The following is a 26,250-nucleotide window of genomic DNA, read 5'->3' as shown; positions in this document are numbered from 1 at the left end:
GACGCGTAGCATCACATCCTGGCGACACCGGTGCAACGCGTATCGCTGTCCCCCCGCGGCAGGGATCCTGTGGAGACGTGCGGATCCCCCGCCGTGGCTTGGCAGCCCTAACCTTGCACCTGAGGAAGAGAGCTTGGACTCACAAATAGGGTTGCCACCCTCCGTGCTGTGCCTGGAGGTCTCCTGGGTTTACAGCTGATCTCCAGACTTCTTTTTTGCTTTGCTTTCTCCTCGGAAGCCATAGGTCTGGTGCGGGACCAAGGGGGGCCTCCCCCCCTGCGTTAGGTTTGTCCCTGCAGTTTTCTAATGCTGGTGGTGCCCGCTAGAGACTCCACTGGGGCGGTCTATGTCTCATGCCAGTGAGTCACTAGTGGCTAGCTCTGACTGCAGCCTGATTATCGTGAGCTGGCTTGTGAAATCCTTTTTGTTGTCAGTCTGACGCTGGGCACTGTCTCCTTTCCGCCTTCCCTGCGGGGAAGTGCTCTCTTGATGGACAGGCAACCGGGGGCTTAGGGGCTGCGTCAGCTGCTGTTTTAACCCCTCTGACCCTGCCGGGGTGAGGCGGAAGTGGGGAACGCAGGCGCCAGCCAACTCCCAAGTTTAAACCCTCGCAATCGAGTTGAATGGAGCCGTTCCCCCTCCTAAGTGGAGTGACTCTTTCCCCGAGGGGGAGGGATTTACTGTGTTTCTTGGCCTCTGGAGAGGGGAAGAGTACACCCAGAGGCCTTGCGGGGGTGATCTCAGAAAGAGGGTGGTCTTCCTTCCCTCTCCACCCCCCACCCACCCTCCTTTAAAATATTTGTCTCCTGTTGCAGCATGACTGCATACTTCGGATTCCCTGGCTGCTTCCAGTCTTGCTCAGCTGCAGAGGGAAGGAGGCCCCTTGCTCTGCGAGAGCCCACAATTCTAAAGGCCTGTTCCAGGCAGAAAAATAAATGCCGCACCCCCAAGCAATCCAGTTTCTCTGTTCTATACCGGCTATATACATCAGTTGCATAACTCAGCCTGTGGTTTCCTCCCATGCATCAGTTGTCCATAAAGAGGGGTAAGGTGGCGACAGGGGGCAGGAAATCACACCATGACCAGAGGCTTTCTCCAACTGCCCTCGGGCACCATGTCCAGGCAGATAACCACCTCACTGCAGCCGTTAGCTGTCCCTGGCTCGAACCAATTCCCAAATGTGTTCCCTCTTATGCCAGCGATGTCATGGATTCTCAGAAGGTGTCTTGTTTTTGGTTTGTATTTGCCATTTTGTTGGCTTCCTTTGTGGCCCCTGTCCAAGCAGCGCACCGTTTTTGGACATTTTAGACTTTTCTTGGGAGGGCATGATAAGTAAGAGGCATACGTCCCTTCAGGACGTTCCCTGTTCTGTGCAGTTTCTGTCCCGCGGATTTATTTCAGTGGGCTGATTTTAACAGGGGCTGTTTCCGCAGAGTGTGTTTCTGATGGCTCTGGGGTTTGGGGGACAAACATGCGGTGTAGTCCTTCTTTCAGCTGAGTTTCTGTGAATTTCTGTAATTGCTGTCTCGTGGATGCTATTGCAGCATTTTTAATTGATTATTGAAAGGTGGTTTGAATGCAGCAGAAGCCGGGAAGAATTTTTTAAAAAGAAACAAAATGAAGGGCCTATATTATGGATCCCAGTTTATGCAACCTGATTGTTGGGGGGCAGCATACATGGGTTCCTTCCTTTTGATCTGATCACCTCCTGTCGGATACAAGCTAGGCTGAGAGATGGTGATGGGACGTGGGTTTGTGGCTGCACAGGGTTTTTGGGCCCAAGTCCCCCTGCCGCCAAATCCGGAACTCTGCGTGCTATCCCACACTGGCTGTGGCCTCTCGGTTGGTCCAAAGACAATGCCTGCCTCCCCCAGAACACCCCCCACCCCCGAGCTCTGCAATTAAGACACTGCTCCTTATTCTTCTTTCCTCGAGAGTTTATTTATTTATTATTTACTTTACACTTGATATACCGCCCTAATCCCCGAAGGGGTCTCTGGGCGGTTCACATTCTGGTCGTTCTAGGAACTAATTTTTCCTATCTTGGGCCACATGTCCCTTGCCCATCGCCTTCTCTGAGGTCCCTGGACTAGACCCGACCCTGAGAAGGCTCCCACCCGCAGCTCTGATCCTGGAAACCCAGTTCACACCGCTTGCAGTCTCCGTCGCCGCCTCCTCCCCTTCCTTACTGCATCTCAGCTACGAAAGGTTCATTGGACGTATCCCCCAGGAAGGTCATAACGCACGTATCCGGCGGTCAGGGCCCGCAGAAAAGATGTGCTGAGCTAGGCTGAGGTCACGAGCCGGGAGTCTGAACCGGGGATTTAACGTCCTGGGCCCGGCCAGCGAGAGCAACGTGGAGCACAGTCTGCCTCCCAGAGTCAACACGGAGATTAGAGCTGTCAGGGTGGCTGAAGCAGCGTCAAAAGCTGATCTCTCTCCCCAGCCAGCTCTGCTCAGGCGGAAAGGAACCCGGCGTGACAGGAGGGGAGCTTCTACGGAGCCCAAGATCTCCATCCGTCCAAGCAGCACAGACAGACTCTCTGTCTTTTTCATTACCTCTCCCAAGAGGATCCCCCTTTCTCAGTCCCTCCGCCATGCAACGTGATGTCAGGCCTCCAGGCCGGGCCCTCGGAGACGGACCTCCCCCTGCGCAGGCCGCGTTGGGATCACGGGAGGCAAAAGCTGCTCCGTCAGCCAAATGTCAGGAGGTAAACGCAGAGCCGGCAGGCCCTCTTCGCCGAGGGTCTCTCTGGCCCTGAGGGGGTGGGGGATATACGGCCCTGACGGCCTCAAGTTGTTTTTACCTGCAGATTCTTGACGGGCTCCCGAGGAACGCGGTAGGGCTGGCCATATTAGTCTGCTGCAGAATAAACGGAAAGGAGCCTTGTCGTACCCAGAAGGTGGCAGACGTACTATGGCAGAACCTAGGTTCGAGTCCAGCAGCACCTTAGAAACTGACAAGATTTTTTTTGGGGGGGGTATGAGCTCTCCAGAGTCAAAGCTCCCCTTGCCAGAACCTCGAAAGCTCACATACCCCAAAATCTTGTCGGGCTCTAAGGGGCCACCACCAGTCTCGAATCTAGCTGTTCTACCGCAGGCCAAGGCCGCTACTCTCCGAAGCTATTTCCAAGGGGCTCGCGGCACTGCAGTCACGCTTCTTGCCTCTGACGGACTGGGCGCTGTTCAGTGAAAGCTCCGTCCCAGTATGTTAAAATCGATGGGTTTTGTCTGGAGTAACTTCGCACAGGACGGCGCGGTCAGTTTTGTTTTGGCTGAAGCATCCTAGCTCTGTGTGCGTGCGGGTGCATGCGTTCGTCTCTCCAGTCTCCCTTCAGTGCCTTATGGTTTTACACAGCGCCATCCCTGAACGTGGTACTGTAGAGGCTGGTGTTTGGGGAGCTTGTGGTCTGAGCAGTGGCAAAGGGCAAGGCTGGAGGAGCAAGGGCTGACCCTGGGTTCTGTTCAGGGGGGAGTGAAGAGGCCTTCCGAGGTCTCAGGAAAGGTGAGCTTTGGGGGAGGAGGGAGAGGCCTCCGTGCATAGCTATTTCTGGTATGGGGGGGGTCTTAGAGGGGATGGGGGGGATGGAAAGCAGAGATCGTTTTAGCTGGTGATCCCTGGGGTCCAGGCAGGAAGATTTTCGAAGGGTGAACTTTGTGCAGAAAAATCTTGTTTGATTGTTTTTACTTTGTTAAATTGCGGAATCCGCACTTGCCCAGGGGCTGGAGCTTGCCTTCTGCCGCATAACGATCTGCTGTATTAAGGCAAATGAAATAACAAGTTCTGTGTTTTCATCGTTGGCTTCCTGCCCAGTGTGCTAAGGGGGTGCTGGTGAGGGAGATGTTTCAAGGCCAGCGTGGCATCTCGCCCCCTCTTCTGAAGTCTCGCAGCCTCATCCCGCCCGTCCGGAAGAGGGGAGCGGCTGTCCGTTGTGTCTTTTAGAGTCCCTGGCCGTTCTGAAGGTGTGTGCACTTTGTAAAATGAATGCCGCCGAGCTAGGTGAACAGGTGTGAGTGGGGCCAAACGTGGATTTGAGAGGGAAGGAAGGGACTGGAACAAAGGTTCCTAATTGCTCTCATGTGGCCAGAGTACTTTTCATTCTGCACCGCCATCCCCCCCCCCAAAAAAAACTGGCTCTTGCCACCAGTATGAATTATGTAACATGTAAATTAGGTTGTTGTTGTGGTTCAATCGCACAGTCGAGTCCGACTCTCTGCGACCCCATGGACCACATCACGCCAGGCCCTCCTGTCTTCCACCATCCTCCGAAGTTTGCTTAATTTCATGTCGTTGCATCAGTAACACCGTCTAACCATCTCATCCTTTGCCATCCCCTTCTTCTTTGACCTTCAGTCTTTCCCAGCATCGGGGTCTTCTCCAGTGAGTGCTCCCTTCTCATTTGGTGGCCAAATTGAGCTTCAGCTTCAGTATCTGGCCTTCCAGGGAACAGTCAGGGTTGATTTCTTTCAGGATTGACTGATTGGATCTCCTTGCAATCCAAGGGACTCTCAAGAATCTTCTCCAGCACCATAATTCGATAGCATCTACAGTGCTCGGCCTTCCTTATGGTCCAACTCTCGCAGCCATACATGACTACTGGGAATACCATTGATTTGACCTTACGGACTTTTGTTGGCAGGGTGATGTCTCTTCTTTTTATTATGCTGTCCCGGTTTGCCATTGCTTTCCTCCCAAGGAGCAGGCATCTTTTAATTTCATGGCTGCAGTCACCATCTGCAGTGATCTTGGATCCCAGGAACGTTAAATCTGTCACTGCATCCATGACTTCCCCTTCTATTTGCCAAGGAGTGATGGGGCCGGATGCCATGATCTTAGTTTTTTTTTTTTTTTTTTGATGTTGAGAGATGGTGACTGGTAACCGGTAAATTAGGTAACATGTACATAATATATTTGCATACTTTATTTTGACTTCACCAGTCCTTGGAAGTGGAAAGGACCTATGCAAGGCGCTGAAGGGCCCTCCCGTCAACTGCACATCCACTGAGAATGTTATTCAGCAGCTTAGTTGATTTCCGGGGCATCAGCTGACGTTGTCCACGATCTTGAAGACTAGAAACTTGTTTTTTTAATTATAATTTAATATCCTGAGGTCGCAGCCCCAGTGGAGCTGCCCACTTAATGTATGTCCGTTGTCCTCATGTTGCAGCAGTCAAGGGCAATGTTCCCTCTAAGCTGTGGAGTCTTGTGAGCAAAAACTCCACTTTGTGAGCTACTGACATTAAATTTGTGAGCGAGCCATTTGGCTCCTACATAAATTGGTTTGCTCTGGAGCCCTCCTTCCTGAGCTCAGACAAAAATGTGTGAGCTGGAGGCTAAAAAACTGTGAGCTAGCTCACACTTAACTCATCTTAGAGGGAACACTGGTGAAGGGTATGGTGGAGTGGAGTGGGTGCACTAGGGCTGTGGGCGTTACGTATGTTATGGGTGACGTCAGAGAGGACATGCCCCTTGGCAGTCTGTAACCACCTCCCTGCCATTGGCATTTACACTTTTTCACCTGGGTGGTCCCCTTCTGCTTCAACGTTACATTTTCACGAGTCGTAAAAAACGCACATTTGAAGTGGACCCAAGAAGAGGCTCTGGGTCTTCCCTTAACTTCCGTGATACGTGCAAAGCCATTCTGTGCCTCCGCCATATTGCAGGGCTTTCATGGCGGGCTGGCTTCAGATTTGTTGTAAACATTAGATCCCACGTCTAAAATGAAGTCAAATGAGGAGGAAGTCCTTGTATTTTATTGTAATGAAATATGGAAAACAGTTAGGCCAAAGGACCCATCAAAACCGACTGCTTTCTTCTCAGCATAATCAGGAAACATGCCTCAATTAATAGGAAAACAATTAGACCAAATAGTTAACCAAAAATTGACAATTCTTCTTTTTCTTCTTCTTCATCTTCTTCTTTTTTTTGTATTTAAAGTTTTTATTGTTTTAAACAAAGGGTATTACACAATTACTTTTCATCAGTTTGCGTTACACTCCACGTCAGAGTCATTTCACTTTAGTTATTTACATTACCGAGCATTGATATTCCTTTTCTGATACAAAGCCATAATATAACTTTTCAGTTACAGTTCTATCTGGTCTTCTATCCATTTATGTATTCTGTCCCATCTCTTTTTATGTCCCATCTCATTTTTATTTTGTATCCTTAGACTTAAATCATCCATTCTGGCTACTTCCAATATTTTATTTAACAAATCTTCCCTTGTAGGTATAGAATCTACTTTCCATTGTCGGGCTATTAATAATCTAGCTGCAGTTATAACATAACTGATAATATACGCATCCTGTTTATCATACCCTTTCGGGATCATATTCAGCAAATATATTTCCGGTGTCAGGGCCACATTTTTGCCCAGACTTTTTTGGGAGCACCTCCCTTACTATTTTCCAGAATTTTTGTATCTTACTGCACTCCCACCACATGTGGTAAAAGGTTCATCTTCTTCTTGAGCATATTCTGAACATATTCAGGAAATACATGATATTTTATACATGGACATGATCTTAGTCCATGTCCTTCGGGGTGGATTAGTCTGAGAGAGAGTGACCAGTGACTGGTCCAAAGATATTCGGGGAGTCTTCTCCCTCAACAAAGATTTCACCAGTTAGCCACAGCCCCTTCCAGAAAATCAAATCGATCTGAAATAATAGTAGAAATGGAAACACTGAGCAAGTTGGCCGCGGAGGAGACTTGTCCACCCCACCCCACCCCACCCCACCTCGATTGAGCTTGGAGTGTCTCCTCACCACCTGCCAGCTGTTTTGCTCGATCACACATCATGGCAAACTTCTTGTGACCACTGTCCACTTCCCACGTCAGGCTTTCGTACCTGCCGTTCTTCACTTGGGGAGGGTGATGTGCGGATGGCACCTAGCAAGCCCGTACTTGTTTCGTTCTGATGCTCTTCTCAGGAAGCAGATCTTGGCATTCTCTGTGTTGTTGAGTCTGTGGCGTCACGAACACATGAGGTTGCCTCTGCCGAGCCAGACCGTTGGTCCGTTAAGGTCGATGTTGTCTGCTCTGGCCAGCAGCCGCTCCCCAGCGTCTTGGGCGTAGAGGTCTCTCCTCTCTCCTCTCTTGTGATCCTCATGGCTGAAAATGCCGGGAATCGAACCTGGGACCTTCTGCATGTTGTATGCTTGGGTGTGTGTGTGTGTGATGCACCCTGGTGCAGCCATTCCCACGGTACAGCAGTCAGGTGTCCTCTGGCAGGGTTCTTGCCCAGCATGTATGAAATCATGTTGGCCAAAAGAGCCTGCGTGCCACAGAAAGCAAATGCCTGTGGCCTGCGTATATCTTTTGAAGTGTGCCTGTTTCTCCGTATTTTGCATACTTCTTCCTCTGCTGTTTATGGAAAGGAACAAAAGCGACGTGGAAACCCTGACCTCAGACTTCTGCAGAACCAGCTTCTCCCCTCCCCCACTCTCCCCACTACATGCACATTCCAGCGTCAGTGATTTTGGCTGGGCACGGCCTGTGTGATCTTATCCATGCAGCCCTATGAATCATAGAATCATAGAGTTGGAAGGTACCTCCAGGGTCACCTAGTCCAACCCCCTGTACAACGCAGGAAATTCACAAACACCTCCCCCCACCCCCCAAGTGACCCCCTGTTCCATGCCCAGAAGATGACAAAAAACCTCCAGGATCACTGGCCAAACCGGCCTGGAGAAAAGTTGCTTCCTGACCCCAAAGTGGTGATTAGCATTTCCCTGGGAGTGTAAGAAAGAGCCACAGGAACTAAACATTGATGCAACCCTTCCTGCCCTCCCTCTCGTGATCTGCTTAAGTTCACAGAATCCGCATTGCTGTCAGATGGGGCCATCTAGCCTCTGTTTGAGAACCTCCAGAGAAGGGGAGCCCACCACCTCCCGAGGAAGCCTGTTCCACTGAGGCACCGCTCTGTCAGGAAGCGCTTCCTAATGTTTAGCCGGAAACTCACATACACAGACACAGACCTTGATTATGGGCTTTGTTGTTGTTCAGTCGCACAGTCAAGTCCGACTCTTCGCGACCCCATGGACCAGATCATGCAACTCTTTTTTAAATTAGATTTGAGTCTAATAGGATCTTAGAGACCAACAAGATTTTGGGGATAGAAGCTTTCGAGAGTAAATCACTTTGGCTCTCCAGAGCCCATGCCCACCAAATCTTGTTGGCCGCTGAGGTGCTACTAGACTCGAATCCGGTTGTTCTTTCGTGCTCCCATCACGTAGACCAACATGACCCACCCTCTGGAACTGTATTTTTTTTAAATGAAAGTGGTGATGCTCAGGAGGCTGAATTCTGCAGCCAGCGCCACACTCTTTGCTTGCATGATGTATCTGCAGAAAAGGCACATATTGGAGCATGTACTGCAGTTCCATGGGAGCACAGAGAAAAGGCACAGAATCGGGTTGCATGTAGAATGTCGTCACCAGAGACTCTCAATCTTTTCTTTCCTTCAAGAGAAGCAGCTTCCTCACTCTGACGTGGCTGCAAAGATGTGCTCAAAACGGTCTGTGCAACACTTGCGGGCATAGGGGAAGCCGAGTGAGACTTCCTGTGGTCAAGAAGCTAGGGCTCTGGTCACTCTGTTTCCCCGTTGGCTTGCAAAACCGAGCTCAGAGATGCAAACCAGCCCAAGATTACAGAGCTAGATGGCCGGGTTGGGTCTGTTCAGGCACTGCTCTCCTCCAGTGGAAGGAGCCACCGTCCGGCCTGTCTTCCGATAGCCGAATGGAGCTGTGGGTCTCAACTAATGTCGCCAGCCTCCATGTGAGGCCTGGAGATCTACCAGAATTGTTGCTGTTCTCCAGAGTCCAGTTCCCCTGGAGAAAGCTGCTGCTCTGGAAGGTAGATGCCATGGCATCGTACCCGTCGGAGGCCCCTCCCACCACCCTTCACAAGTTCTTCCCCCAGATCTCCAGGGACGGCCCAATCCGGAGCTGGCAAGCCTAGACCCAACCCAGTGTGAAGTTAGAAAGTGTGGAGGAGGAGATTGGATTTATACCCCGCCCTTCACTACCCAAAGGTGTCTCAGAGTGGCTTACAACACAGTCCTGGTCTTCCTTGGAGGTCTCCCATCCAAATCCTGACCTGGGCCGACCCTGCTTAGCTTCTCAGTGTCAGGGCAGGCAGGGATTTGCGTCTTGCGTGGGCCGTCCTCCTGCTACCAGCCACTGCTGTTGATCTAATCTCTTTCTCTTTTTCTCTGTCTCTTTCTTTTCCTTCCCCTCCTCACCCCCTCCCTCCTGCCCCTTAACGTTGGTTTGGTTCATTCCCTCCACTGTCGCCATCCCCCCCGCCCCCCGCAGTACAAATCGGTGTTCAGGTCTTACTCCCAAGACTTTGTGCCTCGCAACCAAGTTTCCGTCCCTCCCTTTCTCTCATCTACCTCCGCCATCTCCTCCCCGCCTCTGCCTTTCCCGCCCGTGCACCAGCCTCCGAACTCCGACCCGGCGGCCGTGCCAGCCGCGGGCGGTCAGTCGCTCAGCACTGCGGACGGGGCCACCTCCTCTTCTCAGGAGAGCAGCTTTAACGGGACTGCTTCTGTCTGCCTCCCTTCTGAAACCTCTTTCACTGATTCTCTCCAGACATCTTCGGTGAGAGCTCTGATCGTGCAACGCTCTGTGTTTGTGTGTGTGTGGTGGTGGTGGTGGTGGAAAAGGTACTGGGCCCAGTGCCCTGTCTAGATCCCCTGGCAATCCTCATGCAACAGAGACAGATTTCGAGCTCTCTTGGTGTGGGTAGACAGCGAGAGTTTAGCGTTAGTGCAGTTGTGGGTTCCATCCAGACACTCAGGTGGGTGCATCGTAAGGGAGGGAAATGCCCTAAATGCCCCAGGGAGAGGCTACTGGCTCAGTGGCAGAAGGTCCCGTTTCACTCTCTGGCATCTCCAGTTAAGGACCAGACGGTAGGCGAGGGGCTGGCTTGCTGACGTCCTGGCTCTCTGCTCACTGTCTCAGCCACTCCTGTGTCAGTGAGGAAGCAGTTCAGCTCTAATGCAGGTGGCCCAAATATTTTGGTTTTTTTGGGGGGGGCACATTTTAAGAAATCCACCCGTAGTGTCCACGCTCCGGGAAGAGACATTATTTATTTATTTGAATTTCTGCCCCGCCCTCCCCACGAATGGGCTCAGGGCGGCTAACAAGCAAGGGCCCCGCATTCCCTCTTCAAACCCCAAAGGGGGCTTAGAATACTTAAAGGCACTAAGCTATCAGCTCCAGACCGGATGACGGGGAAAACCCTGCGGGACCAGAGTACCGCCCCACCGAAGAAGCCCGCCGCCACATCTCCACGCGCGTCACTGCTCTGTCCTTACATCCTCCCAACCAGGCTCTGCCACCAGGCATGCAGTTCTGCTGAATGTGTGCATTGGGTGCAGTCCGTTGTTCCAATGCAGAGATGCAGCACAAGTAGCCGAGAAGATGCCCCCATACACGCCCGCAAGAGTCCCCGGTTCTCGTTGTCCAGTGGGCCATGCAGAGAAGCACAGGCTTTTCGGAGGGCAGACAATATTGACTACTCCCACCTTAAGCATAAAAATGCGTGGGGCGCAGTCGTTCCTCCAGTCATAGCTGAGCTACCAGAAATTCGGGAAGGGTGATCTGGAAGGTGGTTCTGGTGTCAAATTCCATCCTGATGGGTCTCTTTCCAAGAGTGATCTTCCGACCCTGTGTGGCCCAGCTGTACAGCCTGAATGCATCTGGAAGCATTGTAGATGCCCTTTTCCTCTTTAAGCAAGAATGTTAGAAATGAATTGCCTTGGAAGACCCCAGAGCTAAACGGAATGCCAGTCGCCTTCTGTCTGCCTTCTCCAAGGTGGGGGGGGGGGTGCGCAGTGGCAGTGGGGCCCCTCACCGCTCACGATTTGCTGGATCTTCAGTGCTCCGGTCTCAAAGCACCATCACCCGTTTCCTTTCGTCCTGTCTCCCGTAGAGTGAAAACGCCGGTGAGGAGGCCGGGGAGGGCGAATACGTCAATCTGTATTCCTCCGGCCAAAGCAACGGGGAACTCCCTCACTCTGAAGGAGTAAGTAAAACTGCATAGCGGGGGCAAACCTTTGCGGCAAGCTGCATGTGGGCCACGCTTACGCCAGGCGATTCAAAGCACATCCCACTGAGCCTCCCCCCCCCCCGCCTGCACTCCTCCAGAGGTTGGCCAAGCAGGGCCGTCAGTCGGTGTGAGCTTCCCTCTCCTTCCCTTCGTAGTGCTTTTGCCACTTTGTGCATGGCTGCGGGAAGTTCTTGGTGTTTCCTTCAGTGCATTTGTTTTTCTTCCTCCCCCCCCCCCCCGTGTGCTTTTGCAGTGCTTTGCTTTTGGTGTAGAACTAGGGTGTGTTGCCAACGCGGTGCCCCGCTGCTTCTGTTTTTATGTTGTTGTTTTTCCCCTTAATAAAAGATTGCATTCACAAGTGGATATCAGAATGTGTTATGCTAGTGATCTGTACTCCGAGGGCGCACCCTTCATGTACTGGGAATATGAAGTCAAACCCCAAGGAGATCTAGGCTTCCCAAGTCCCCCCGGCGTGTGCATCACCAGGAAGTGACGTTATGATGCCGGACACGCTGGGGGCGGGGTCACGGTCATCCGAGGGAAAACTCTATGGTTTTCTCTCGGATGATCGTGGCCCTGCCCCCAGCGTGCCCGGCGTCATAACGTCACTTCCCGGTGACGTGCGTGCAGCGCGCATGCTCCAGCCGCGGACCGGGAGTCCCCCGGTAAGTAGATTTTTTCGACTTGGCAACCCGAGGGAGATCGCTAGTAGAAGGGTGAAGGCCCTTGCCAAATGTATTTAACGGAGTTCAGGAACGTGGCATCAAAGCATCATGCATTAGACCAGGGTTTCTCAGCCTGTGGGTCGGGACCCAGAAGTGGGCCGTGAAGCCTCTGCATGTGGGTCGCAGGCCAGCCCTCCCTAGTGGCCGCCCCTGCCCTTTTGTATATCGGAAACCAAGATTTTCCATGTCATACATTAGTTGGTATTTTTTTCCCACTGAGTCTCCATGTTGATCAAGTAAAACATGTCCTGATGATCACTCGAGGGAGTGAGATGGGGGGGGGGGGGGAAGAGGAAATAATGGAGAAGGAGAGAGGCTGGCCAGAGGCTGGAATGTTACCCTCCCCACGCAAAGGATGAGTCTGTTGCAACGGGGTTCATAACCGCTGCACCCTTTGTACGTTGTCTGTTGGCCAGCCGCTGTAGGAAACGGAATGCTGAACTAGAGTGAGGCCGAGGTCATGGTTTGCCCAGGGGCGCCCAAAACCTTAGGCCAGCCCTGGAGGAGTCGCCGCACCAAGTAAATTTGAACTTGCGGGTCACCGTGCCGAAAAGGTTGAGAAGTGCTGCATTAGAGGAACGTCACAGAGATTATGACCCTTCAGGAACCCGAGTTGTGAACGGAGGGCACTGCCCGATCTCCCAGCAGCGATGCCTGCCCTGAACTCCAGTGGGGCACCAGTCCGTTGGCCCGCTTCAAACCAGATCCTTTCTATGTCTTGTTGAAATCTGGCCCTTTTTATGACTTGGTGAAATCTGGCCACTTTTTCCTGTCTTGTTCACTATAACGTAGTCGTATCAGAAGCCAGGGTGTAAAGGGGGGGGGGAAATCCAGCTCCCTTTTTAAAAAAGAATCCTGCTAATTCTTTAAATGACTTGACTGCTAGGCCTCTTGGCCACTGTTGAAAGAACTGACTTGAGGGAGTAGAATGAAGCGCACGTGCCACGGAGAAGCCACGGACCTCCTGAACCATGAGCCTCATGCCATAGGATGCTGATACGCTGCTCCTCGAGCCACTTTTTCTATCCAGAAAAAGTGGCTTGAGGGGCGCCTTCTTTTGTTCCACCCCCTGCGATTGGCCGTGTCCCTTTCCAGTCCCTGCATAAGTCTCCCCCGCCATCAGCCAACTTCCTGTCTTCGCACAGGCAGTTCGTATTATACGCATCATCGTATAATAGATGAATCCCTCTTATTGCGTCACCGTTATAAAATTTTCTGGTTATTGATTAGGGAGGGGTGTAGCTTAGCTTCAGTTGTCGCATACGTACATCGTTTGATTTTAGAATGCATCTTAGCTGGCAGACCGTGAGAAAGGTTACGGAAGGTCTGTGAGTGAGGGCCGTGCTCTGCCTATACTGGAAAAGATCTTCATGGGCTTCTGTAACGAATCCCTGTGGAATCATGATGAAGCCTTGCTGAACCATCTTATCCATCCTCTCCAAAGGAAGAAAAACTAAAGTCTGGCTATTTGCTGAACGCCAGTGTTCTGCACCTCATTGCCCTGTGTAAAGGATTGGTTTTCTCGTGGCAAAGGAGAGCAGTATGCCTGCCTTCACCAATGGCTTGGCTGGGGTTTATCCTGGTAACAGGCCCAGGGGGACAGTTCAGGTTAGACCATAATTAGGGAACAATTCGGGCATTAGACCTCCTGTCTGCAGACCAGAAGGTCAGTAGCTCAGCAGTTCGAGACCTGAGTGCCGCGTGACAGAGTGAGCTCCCATCTCTGGCCCCAGCTCCTGCCAACCTAGCAGTTTGAAAGCAAGAAATTGCAAGTAGATAAATAGGTACCACTGCGGTGGGAAGGTAACAGCGTTCCATGCCCCTCAGCGTTTAGTCATACCAGCCACATGACCACGGAAATGTCTTTGGACAGCGCTGGCTCTTCGGCTTGGAAACGAAGATGAGCACCACCCCCTAGAGTCAGATTTGACTGGTTTTCGAGCAAGGGAGACTTTTACCTTTACCTGAGGCCTTTAATATTTATCTATAGCTATTTGTTCGTCTTCACGATGTCTGTATCGTCCCACATGGGAGCTTGCGCACGTTAGCCACGGGGCATTCTGAAGAGTCTCAGAGTGCAGGATATTCCCCCTCTCTTTCAGTGGTTTTTCCCGCTTTCTCATCATTCAGTTCTCTTTTTGCTGCTGCAGAGAGAAGACCAATTTGGGGAGTTCTTTGTGCTTCATTATATGGGGGGGGGTCTTTTTCTTCCCCATCATTCTTTGCCTGCCTGCCGGCCCATCTCTTTCCAGGGTGCAGAAGGCTTTATTCAAAAAGTGCTCACATTGTGAAGGAAAGAGGGCCTAATTGGGCAATCATTCCCTGTGCTTATTGTGTCAGGGGATGACCAGTCTCCAAAGCCCATAACGCTAGGCCATCGCGCCTCAAAGCCGCTCTGCAGGGAAAGGCTTTAGATGGTTCATATAGTACAATCCCACCTTCTTCCGAGCAGAAGAAAGTTTCTTTGAAACATGATTCGTGATCTACATCAGTTCCAAGGCCAGGACTGAAATCTACTGCTGCAGAGGCAGAAGACAACATCTCTAGTGTACAAACCACTGGAGACAAGGAAAATTACCAGAGCCAATTAGAACCATCTGTTAAGAAGGCAGAGACAAATTCTAACCCCGGGGATCAGTCCCCTCGTGAGAGGTCTAAAGGGAGGAGCCAGTCTCATCTGTGCAAGTTCAAAATGAGTCCTCCCTCCGGTACAGCTGGTTTTGGAGAAGGCTGGTGACTTCATGCCAGTAGTGATGATGTCATCTCCTTGGAACCAAGGAGCCAAAGACCTGGCTACCATCCTTTCAGTTTTGACATTCTTCTAGAGTAATGTTGGTCCCGATCATGCCACTGCTTCAGATAGCTCTATTCAGGGGTCGTTTCGTAGAAAAAGAGCTAGGGGAACTCATTAGCATAACTCATTAGCATATGCCACACACCCTGACATCACCGGAAGTCTGTCATAAGGCCACACACCCTGACATCACCGGAAGTCTGTCATAAGGCCACACACCCTGACATCACCGGAAGTCTGTCATAAGCCGGCCTTGCAGCTCCACTGCCGAGCCCCATGAGCGGCCCGGTGGGGGACCTGCAAGGCCGGTGGGAGTGCAAGGAAGCCCCGCGAAGGCCGTCCCTGGCCCCAGGCAGGCAGGGGTGGGGAGAGGCAGGGGGGGAGCAACTTACCCTCCCTCTTCTCCTGCCTCCTCCTGGCTGAATGAGGGCCGGAAGCGGGGCGGCCGGAAGCAGGGGGCGGGGCTTCGTCATGTGCCCCCCCCGTACCTCACTGCGATCCCCCCCGAAATGACCTCTGGCTCTATTAGGCATAATCCGGATCTGCCTCCTCTTAAGGGCTTTGATCACAGTAATTTGTGCAAAAAGGGATCTTAGTAGACCATACATTGAACATGAATCAGCAATGTGACGCGGTTCCTAAAAAGGCAAATGCAATTTTGGGCTGTATCAACAGTAGTATAGTGTCCAGGTCACGCGAAGTGATGGTACCACTTTGCTCTGCTTAGACCTCACCTAAAGTATTGTGTTCCGTTTTGGGCACCACAATTTAAGAAGGGTATAAACAAGCTGGAACGTGTCCAGAAGAGGGCAGTGGAGGTGGTGAGGGGCCTGGAGACCGAGTCCTATGAGGAAAGGTTGAAGGAGCTGGGTATGTTTAGCCTGGAGAAGAGACGACTGAGAGGTGATATGAGAACCATCTTCAAGTACTTGAAGGGCTGTCATATAAAGGATGGTGCAGAGTTGTTTTCTGTTGCCCCAGAAGGTTGGGCCAGAACCAACGGGTTGAAATTAAATCAGAAGAGTTTTCGGATAAACATTAGGAAGAACTTCCTGACTTGTTAGAGTGGTTCCTCGGTGGTACAGGCTTCCTGGGGAGGTGGTGGGCTCTCCTTCTCTGGAGGTTTTCAAACAGAGGCTAGATGGCCATCTGACAGCAATGCGGATTCTATGAACTTAGGCTGATCATGAGAGGGAGGGCAGGAAGGGTTGCCTCAGTGCTTAGTTCTCGTTGCCTTTTCTTACATGCCCAGGGAAATGCCGATTGCCACTTTGGGGTCAGGAAGCAATTTTTCTCCCGGCCAGTTTGGCCAGGGATCCTGGTGGGGTTTTTTTTTTTGGTCATCTTCTGGGCGTGGAACAGTGGTCGCTGGGGGTGTGGAGGAGGAGGTATTTGTGAATTTCCTGCATTGTGCAGGGGGTTGGACTAGATGACCCTGGAGGTCCCTTCCAACACTGTGATTCTATGGGAGGAGCACACAGGCACTTTCCTCCTGCTGCAGACATCCAGTTTCCCCTTCATGCTGCTCTTAGTGGTCCACCTGGCCCCCGTGAACAGCATTTCAGAGGGTGGTTTGAGCTGCAGCAAGAGAGGGGTCGATATGCTTTCCATCAATGGGAATTCCTGGTGGAACGAAACCATGGTTTTGATCATCATTGATCCTGGGAGGCACTGCCTCCATGTGTGTTGGGATGAATATGTCACCTTTTCTTCCTGTCGTTGCTGCAGTTATAAGGATTTTTATTTATTTATTAAATTTCTACTCCCGCCGAAGCAGCTCAGGGCGGCTTACAAACAATTTAAAACCAACAAACAGTTTAAAACCAGCAAATACAAAATGAAATAAAATTCATACAATTTCAATACATACAGTTAGGCTAAATAGTTAAATACAGCGGCATCCTGTAATAAAGTGGTAGTGCGGCCCCACCGGAGCAATCACTTTTTATTGGAACGCTTGGCGAAACAGCTCCATTTTTACCGCTCTACGGAACTGCTGGAGGTCCCGTAGAGCTCTAATCTCGTTGGGGAGCTCGTTCCACAGCGTTGGCGCCGCCAGGGAGAACACCCTGGTCCTAGTGCCCTCCCGCGTGGCGTCCCTGGGCCCGGGGGGGGGAGGCGGTTTTGTGTTCCAGACCACAGTGCTCCCGGGGGAATGTATGGGGAAAGGCGGTCCCTCGGGTAGGCAGGCCCCTGACCATTTAGAGCTTTAAAAGTCAAAACCAGCACCTTGAAGAGAATCTGGAACGCTATTGGAAGCCAGTGCAACGACTTCAGCACAGGCTGGATGTGCTCCCACCTGGGGAGGCCCATCAGCAGCCGGGCTGCCGCATTCTGCACCAGCTGCAGCTTCCAGAGTTGCCCCAAGGGCAGCCCCGTGTAAGGAGCATTACAGTAGTCTAGCCTCAAGGTGACCATAGCATGGATTACTGAAGCCAGATCATTGTGTTCGAGGAAGGGGACCAACTGCCTAATCAGCCGAAGGTGGTAAAAGGCTGCCTTGGCAGTGGCTGCTACCTGGGCCTCCATTGTCAAGGAAGCATCCAGGAGCACTCCCAAACTCCTGACCCTCAGCGCTGGCACCAGCGGCGCCTCACCGAAGGCCGGAAGAGGGACCCCTAACCCCAAACCACTCCTATTCAGGCAAAGGACCTCCGTCTTCGTCGGATTCAATTTCAGTCGACTCAACCTAAGCCATCCCGCCACGTCCTGCAACGCCCAGTCCAGATCTTCCGGGGTAGAGGCAGACTGACCGCCCAACAACAGATATAGCTGGGTGTCATCTGCATATTAATGACACCCAAGCCCACGCCTCCGGGCAATCTGGGCAAGGGGGTGCATATAGATGTTAAATAGCATTGGTGAGACCACTGCCCCTTGGGGCACACCACAAACTAGTGGGTGCCTTTGGGACATCTCCTCCCCAAGTGCCACCCTTTGTCCCCGACCCTAGAGAAAGGAGACAAGCCACACATAAGCTTAGAAAGACAGGATCTCACAAAGTATATTGTTTATTAAGTTTTTTTTTCCCCTTTACTAACTGCAGTCTAACAGGGTAATGATCTCCTACTCTTGGGTTTTTAGTTTAGTGTGGGTTACTTTACTTTCTCGTAGTTCCCCTTCCCTTCTTTTCTTTGTAGTTTATGTAGTATTATAAAAAATTTAAAAATCCCCTCCGGGGGTCTTAAAAAAGAGAGAGAAAAGAGACAAGCCATTGCAAGACCAGCCCCCAAATCTCCCTGTTGGTGTGGATTATTGGAAATGTCCATCGCTGGTTGCAGAGAGGTTGTGGTATAATCACCAGCCTCTATTCAATGAGCATAAGCCAGACAACATGTCTAGGAAATGCTCTAGGGGCAAGTCTGTATTTGGCTCCTTGCAATAGAGGGTGCTCTTGAAATGATCTGAGAACTCTGCACGTGGAGAATGCCAATGAGATTGATGGTTCTACGGTGAATACCAGTGGCAGATCAGAAGTGGAACATGATCAGTCGTCACAATCTGGTTCTGAGCCGGAGGTTCCACCTGATCCTTCCGCTGGTGATAGTTTTGGGGATCTTGATCTGGTTTCTCCTAGGCCTTATCACTCACGCTCTAATACTTTAGCTGTATCCAACCCAAAACTTCCATGGCACAGAATTTGTACTGCTACCAGAGCACAACCTGCCCAGCTCCCTACACTATCCAACCACCACTACCCCTGAATACAGTGCAAAGGATCGGTGAAGACTGCACCGTCTCTGCTTGCTAACAAGGGAATTTGCTACAGATATTTTCTAGTGGACCAGAAAGGAAGAGGAGAAGAGGCCAAATCTAGATTTAGGATCTGTAAACAAGTTCATAATCTATCCAGTACCTATTTATACTGCCCTTCCTCCAAGGAACTCTGAGCGGCTTTCACGTATAAAACCGAAAAAGTTCTTCCCTGTGGCAAAGAGGGTTTGGGGCTCTAGGTTTAAAAGATACCTATTGTTTACATTTCTGAACAGGAGGTTTACTAGTCCTTCATTTTCAGTGCAGAAACTGTCATCTGCCAGTACGCTGTCTGGTTTATCAGCCGTCAAAATGGTGTCGATGAGGATTGTCACGGTAGTCATCGCACACCTAAGACTGCAGTATTTTGTCTTATTTGGACCCTTGGCCCATCTCGGCAATCTCATTGCCGAAACACCCAGAAATCCCTCACTTTGAATGTTACCTAGAGTTTGGATCTCTAGATAAACTAGGAGAAAACCAAATTTTATATCCACTCAATGCATCCTATTTATAGGAGCCGTTTTGGACGCGGTACAAAGCACAGCTTTTCCCACCACTGGAAAGGATTAGAGACATCCTATCCTTAGTACAGAGATCTCAGAGATTCTGTTAACAGTCAGTTCATCCACGGCATGCAGAAACTATAAGAACTAATAGCTCCCGCCACTATGGTAATCCTGTCTGCAAGGGTATGAATGCAGCTCCTTTAAAACATTAAGAAATCTATTGTTCTGTTTACAACCAGAAGAAAATAGGAAAGATTGAAGGGATAGAAAGCTCCGTGTTCATCGAGCATTGCTCACGGTATGTCGATGCTAGAACAGAAGCGCAGGTGCAGAGAGCCATGCTGGAGCCTGTTCGGTTAATAACATCACTCCCACCTTGACAGCGGTGGGCTGGTCTCCCGTGTAGTACCGCAAAGAGACGACAAAGATGAAACAGGGATGCGTTTGCCAACCTAGCTTTCCTCCAAACATCCAGACAGGGACATCTGTGCATTCTTAATTGGATCTCTGCGCACAGGATCCAGTATGCGTAGGTCCAGGTGGTGAAGGAAAACGCCATCAAGTCGCAGCCGACTTATGGCGACCATGTAGGGTTTTCAAGGCAAGAGATTTCCAGAGGTGGTTTGCCATGGCCTGCCTCTGTGTAGCAACCTGGATGTCAGGGCCCTTAGTCAGGTTACGCAACACAGGGCTTCATGAGAAGATAACTGTTTATTGGTAGACCCAGTACTAGAGACACGTGTACAGCTTGTGTCACGAATGGCCGCCAATACCAGGGCCTCTGACTTATACTAGAATCAAACTTCCCCCCCTGTAAGCGTGAGCCAATGGATACATCTCGCGCGGGCAAAGCAAGCAGGCGAAGCAAAAAGCCGTTAACTTTCCCAGCCGAGAAAAACTGCAGCTGGAGCATCTACAAGGTCAAGCATAAGACAGCAAACAGTTGGTGAGTCAGGGAGAGCTGAGACAGAAAACGGGAGGGCACCCCTCCACATTCAAGACCTATGACAGGGCTACCTGACACCTCCCATCCAAGCATTAACCGGGGCTGATCCTGTTCAGCTGCTAAAATCTGATAAGATCAGGTTAGCCTGGGCTATCCAGGGCAGGGCAGGTCCAGGTAGCGCTCTCAGTTTTCCACAGTGGGCTAGAGAAGCATAATTGATTCTTTAAGAAAAATCTAATCCTACTCTCTTAGTCAAGAGAAGCTGAGAATAAATGAATGCTGCCTTCCACGAGTGGAGTAAAGCATTCAGCGGAGTCTAATTTGGTATGTGTGTTTCAGCCCTAATATCTACAGAAAACGAGTCTTGTATGCAGGGGTCATTTCGTAGGAAAAGAGGTGCAGGAGCTCATTAGCATAGCTCATTAGCATAACTCATTTGCATATGCCACACCCCCTGGCATCACCGGAAGTGTGTCAGAAGGCAACCCCCACCGCTCAGGCGCCACTGGACTGTTTTGGATTGCTAGCTAGTGGGGGGGGACGTGCAGATCTGTCCTCACAGAGGAGGGAGAGCTTGTACCTGAATAAAACTTGGTCTTAAAAGTACCACTGGACTGTTTTGGATTGCTAGCTAGTGGGGGGGGACGTGCAGATCTGTCCTCACAGAGGAGGGAGAGCTTGTACCTGAAGAAAACTTGGTCTTAAAGGTGCCACTGGACTGTTTTTTGGGGGGGCTCTGCAACTTACCTGGCTGCTTCTTGCTCTGACTGAGGGCTGCTGGGAGCAGGGGGTGGGGCTTGTTGCATGGGCCCGCCCCCTGGGCTCTTTACTGCCGGAGCTCCGCTCCTGCAGGAAATTACCCCTGCTTGTATGTATTGGAGGGTATGAGCGCTCTGCCAGCTCTCCTCCCACCAAGATGGCCACCGCCCATCCCATAGTTTTGATTGTCTGATGGAATCAAGTGTGGCTCTTTAGATGCTAAACATTCCTCTGTCCAGGGACTGCCTGCAGTTTATTTCCACCCAGTCAGAATCCACAAAGTGGGAGTGATGGAAAGTGCCGTCAAGTCACAGCTGACTGACAGCGAGCCCCAGTGGGGGTTTCAAGGCAAGAGACGTTCAGAGGTGGCTTGCCGTGGCCTGCCTCTGCATCATGACCCTGGTGTTCCTTGGAGGTCTCCCCTCCAAATACTAGCCAGGGCCGACCCTGCTTAGCTTCCGAGATCCAAGGAGTTCAGGCTAGCCTGGGCTATCTGGGTCAGGGCGAGGCGGTGAACATATAAAAAACATCAAAACATTTAGATACCATTAAAAATATAAATTCAATTAAAGACACATAAACAACCCTAGAAAGAGAGCCAATAACCATTACTAGGGGCAGGGGTAATTTCCTGCAGGAGCGCACAGGAGCGGAGCTCCGGCAGTAAAGAGCCCAGGGGGTGGGCACATGCAACAAGCCCCACCCCCTGCTCCCAGCAGCCCTCAGTCAGAGCAAGAAGCAGCCAGGTAAGCTGCAGAGCCCGACCCCCCAGTCCAAAACAATCCAGTGGCACCTTTAAGACCAAGTTTTATTCAGGTACGAGCTCTCCCTCCTCTGTGAGGACAGATCTACACGTTCCCCCCCCCAATAGCTAGCAATCCAAAACAGTCCAGTGGAGCCTGAGCGGTGGGTGTTGCCTTCTGACACACTTCCGGTGATGTCAGGGGGTGTGGCATATGCAAATGAGTTGTGCTAATGAGCTCCTGCACCTCTTTTTCTACGAAATGACCCCTGACTAGGGGTATGCCAGACTAAACAAAAGAATCTTCACCTGCTGGCAGAAGACATCAATAGAGGGAGGCAGACTGATCTCTCTGGGGAGGGAGTTAGAAAGTTTTGGTGCCACCGTGGAGAAGGCGCTTTCTCAGGTTGCCATGTGCCTGGCCTCAGAGGGCGGGAGCAACCAAAGCAGGGCCGTCGAGGATGACCGGAGCGAGCGGGTGTCCAGTAGGGGGAGGTAGGCCATGCAGCTGAATTGGGAGGGAAGGGGGCAGAATAAGGTGGCCAGCAGGGTCTCAGCAAATGCCGGAAGATTTTGAAGGCCGTATCTGAGGAGGGTGGACCGGGGAAGGGGGTGACATCATTTCCGGGTGACGCTCTAGGAATTTCCCTTAATCTCTGTGGTAGAGACCATAAAGGCATTGGAAATGGCTAGAGTTTCGCTGTGAAGGCCATTTTCCACTCATTTCCCCCTCACACTCTTCAGTTTCTGGAGGGCACAGGGTTGCATCTGAGGGAGGGGTGTGTCCGCCACAGGTGGGCAAACGGCAAGCATATGGCAGAAGCTGTCCAGTGGTACAGAGGAAGCAGGGCTGCCGGACCCACTGAGGCTCAGACGCACAGGCAAAACCTGGGAGACCGTGAGTGGTACCTCAGTCGTCAAGGTGTGGGTCAGTCACAGCTCTCTCAGAGTTCTCTCAGCCCCACCTACCTCACAGGGTGTCTGTTGTGGGGAGAGGAAGGGAAAGGTGATAGTAAGCCGCTCCGAGACTCCTTTGGATAGTGAAGGGCAGGGTATAAAACCTTCTTCTTATCTAGCAACCCAGAAAGCAGCTCAGCTCTCACCCTGAGGAAGGAGAAGCTAGAACGTCGATCGTTCAGGATTAGCATTTGGAGTAGAGGAGTCCTAAATGAGGGTTAGGTGCTTGGGAAAGCCCGATACCTGCTGGACTGGAGACTGCAGGGGGGGGGTCCCACTTTGATCGGATGATCCCAGGATGCAGTGAGGAAAGGCTGCACGAGGATATTCTGGACTTCACAGCATATTTGGCCGTGGTTGATCAACAGTCCACCGAATTGACAGGATTTGACTGGTCAGGTGACTGGAATCCAGGCGGCCCGATAGAATTTTGGCCCCGGGTCCCAGTGGTTCAGAGCAAATTTGACCGTGGTTGATCAACAGTCCACCGAATTGACAGGATTTGACTGGTCAGGTGACTGGAATCCAGGCGGCCCGATAGAATTTTGGCCCCGGGTCCCAGTGGTTCAGAGCAAATTTGACCGTGGTTGATCAACAGTCCACCGAATTGACAGGATTTGACTGGTCAGGTGACTGGAATCCAGGCGGCCCGATAGAATTTTGGCCCCGGGTCCCAGTGGTTCAGAGCAAATTTGACCGTGGTTGATCAACAGTCCACCGAATTGACAGGATTTGACTGGTCAGGTGACTGGAATCCAGGCGGCCCGATAGAATTTTGGCCCCGGGTCCCAGTGGTTCAGAGCAAATTTGACCGTGGTTGATCAACAGTCCACCGAATTGACAGGATTTGACTGGTCAGGTGACTGGAATCCAGGCGGCCCGATAGAATTTTGGCCCCGGGTCCCAGTGGTTCAGAGCAAATTTGACCGTGGTTGATCAACAGTCCACCGAATTGACAGGATTTGACTGGTCAGGTGACTGGAATCCAGGCGGCCCGATAGAATTTTGGCCCCGGGTCCCAGTGGTTCAGAGCAAATTTGACCGTGGTTGATCAACAGTCCACCGAATTGACAGGATTTGACTGGTCAGGTGACTGGAATCCAGGCGGCCCGATAGAATTTTGGCCCCGGGTCCCAGTGGTTCAGAGCAAATTTGACCGTGGTTGATCAACAGTCCACCGAATTGACAGGATTTGACTGGTCAGGTGACTGGAATCCAGGCGGCCCGATAGAATTTTGGCCCCGGGTCCCAGTGGTTCAGAGCAAATTTGACCGTGGTTGATCAACAGTCCACCGAATTGACAGGATTTGACTGGTCAGGTGACTGGAATCCAGGCGGCCCGATAGAATTTTGGCCCCGGGTCCCAGTGGTTCAGAGCAAATTTGACCGTGGTTGATCAACAGTCCACCGAATTGACAGGATTTGACTGGTCAGGTGACTGGAATCCAGGCGGCCCGATAGAATTTTGGCCCCGGGTCCCAGTGGTTCAGAGCAAATTTGACCGTGGTTGATCAACAGTCCACCGAATTGACAGGATTTGACTGGTCAGGTGACTGGAATCCAGGCGGCCCGATAGAATTTTGGCCCCGGGTCCCAGTGGTTCAGAGCAAATTTGACCGTGGTTGATCAACAGTCCACCGAATTGACAGGATTTGACTGGTCAGGTGACTGGAATCCAGGCGGCCCGATAGAATTTTGGCCCCGGGTCCCAGTGGTTCAGAGCAAATTTGACCGTGGTTGATCAACAGTCCACCGAATTGACAGGATTTGACTGGTCAGGTGACTGGAATCCAGGTGGCCCGGTAGAATTTTGGCCCCGTGTCCCAGTGGTTCAGAGCAAACGACGAGTCTCACACAAACGTCTTCAAGGCTTCTCCCGGCTTCCCTGATCTGATCTGAGTGGCATGTGTTACGCTTGGCCTGTTGCCTGTGTTACGCTCGGCCGTGTGGCGGCAACACCCTCCCTGGGCGTCCTCAGCGGGAAGCGATCCTAGAAACTGTCGCTCTTGGGAGCGTGTCTCGGCAAGAAGGGCCGTCTTAATGACCCGAGGCTTGTTTTGCCCTTCCAGGAATCTCCGGCAGCCAGAGACGGTCACCCGAAGGACTCTGCCTCGCTCAGCAACGCCCCAGGGAAGGAAAGCCAAGATGAAAGCAAAAGGTGGGGGGTTGTCTCACAGTTATTCCGATGGTTCCTGCGCTGATTCCAGCACCATGGTGGGAGTTTTGATCCCTCTTTTATTTTCCCTCACGCAAAGCCTCTGGGGTGGGTGGGGCTGAGGGCAGCCATTTGCTGAGGGGCTCTTTTAGGCTCTGGCCTCCTCTGAAAGGGAAGCAGCGTGTGTGTGTGTGTGTGTGTGTGTGTGTGTATTTTACCCCACCCCTTCAGGACAGCATATGTGGCTCTCGCTCTCGCTCTCTCTCTCTCGTCACCCATTTTATCTTCACAACAGCCCTGTGAGGTAAGTTGGGTGCTGAGAGAGTGACTGGGCTGTGGCCACCCAGTGAGTTTCATGGGGAGCGTGGACTTGAGCCTGAGTCTCCCAGGTTCTAGCCTAATCGCTGTGTCCTCGCTGTGGAGAGCTGCTCATACGGAGAGCGAGGGTAGATTCCGCCCATGGGGGGAGGGGAGCCTCCTTGAGTCTCCCGGAAATGGCTGTCGGTGAGTCCAGGCCCACTAACAGGCTGCATTCCCTCCTTTCCTTCCTGCATTCCCTCCCGAGAGCCAGTTCGGTGTAGTGGTTAGGAGCGGGGACTCTAATCTGGGACAACCGGGTTTGATTCCCCACTCCTCCACATGCAGCTGCTGGTGTGACCTTGGGTCAGTCAGAAGTTCTTTTAGAGCTGTCCTTGGAAAAGAGCCGTTTCTGTCAAGAGCTCTCTCAGCCCCACCGACCTCACAGGCAGTGTTCCCTCTAAGCTGAGTTAGTGTGAGCTAGCTCACAGTTTTTTAGCCTCCAGCTCACACATTTTTGTCTTCACTCAGGAAGGATGGCTCCAGAGCAAACTCATTTGTGCAGCAGCCCAATCGCTCGCTCACAGCTTTAATGCCAGTTGCTCACAAAGGAGAATCTTTGCTCACAAGACTCCACAGCTTAGAGGGAACATTGCTCACAGGGTGTCTGTTGTGGGGAGGGGAAGGAAAAGGAGTTTGTAAGCTGCTCTGAGACTCCTTTGGGTAGTGAAGGGCGGGGCATAAATCCAATCTCCTCCTCCTCTTCTTCTCCTGGAGTCTTGCAAGAGCTGACATTCTCTTGAGATCTCAGGGGACTCACGGGCTGTACCTGCAGCCTCTTTCCCCCTCCGATTGCCCTGGCCAGGCTAAACTGCCTTAAAAGACCAGTACTGCATCAAGGCTGTTGCAGCATCCCCCTTCCTTAGCAGCTGGTGGGTGTGGCTGAGTCGGGGCCTTAAAGGGCCCATACCGTGCGACCGCTGCAGCATTTCCCCCTGTCATTGTCCTCGTGGGTTCCCCTGTTGCTGTCCCCGTGGGTTCCCCAATGAGCATCCGGTGACTCCCGGGTAAGTCCAGGGTGGCTCTGGAAAATGGGGGTGGGCTCACTCCTGGCCAATAATAGTGGCAACTATAGGAAACCTCCTCTCTGTGTCAGGGGCCTGTGGTCCGGCCAGCAGTCTGCCCTTTTCCCTGATGGGTTCTGGGCCACGGGGTTTGTGCTTGCGAGAAGCTGGCCTGGATTTGACTGTAAATGCAGTTCTCAGACCCGGTGATCTAAGTTGGATGTTTCTCCATGCAGACCAGGAGGACTGGCACCCTGAGACTCTTGGCGTTCATTTCTTTTTTTAAAAGCCAGTTTCCAGTCCTTATGTTTGCTGAGGGAGTCTTAAAAACGGGCAGCCCATGCCTGCCGGATTTTCAGGAACACTGGAGGGGTCGTGGGCAATGTTCCCTCTAAGCTGTGGAGTCTTGTGAGCAGAAATTCTACCTTGTGAGCTACTGGCATTAAAAGTTGTGAGCGAGCCTACTGTATATATTAGTTTGCTCTGG

General features: G+C 51.7%; 1 protein-coding gene across 1 annotated transcript in view; it reads left to right on the top strand.

Annotated features, from left to right (window-relative positions):
- Positions 1-26,250, top strand: part of RAPGEF1 (Rap guanine nucleotide exchange factor 1) — a gene marked incomplete at its 3' end in the record, with an annotated part of 81,683 nt that overhangs the window by 52,332 nt on the left and 3,101 nt on the right. The window contains exons 12-14 of the mRNA XM_015415394.1: positions 9,322-9,609; positions 10,946-11,038; positions 24,317-24,405. Of these exons, the coding sequence (XP_015270880.1) occupies positions 9,322-9,609; positions 10,946-11,038; positions 24,317-24,405 (470 nt within the window). The remainder of the gene's footprint in view (positions 1-9,321; positions 9,610-10,945; positions 11,039-24,316; positions 24,406-26,250) is intronic.

This window comes from Gekko japonicus, unplaced genomic scaffold (genome assembly GCF_001447785.1).
Source record: "Gekko japonicus isolate JY-2015 unplaced genomic scaffold, Gekko_japonicus_V1.1 scaffold1071, whole genome shotgun sequence".
Lineage (NCBI taxonomy): Eukaryota > Metazoa > Chordata > Lepidosauria > Squamata > Gekkonidae > Gekko > Gekko japonicus.
This window is presented reverse-complemented; position numbering and strand designations above follow the sequence as displayed.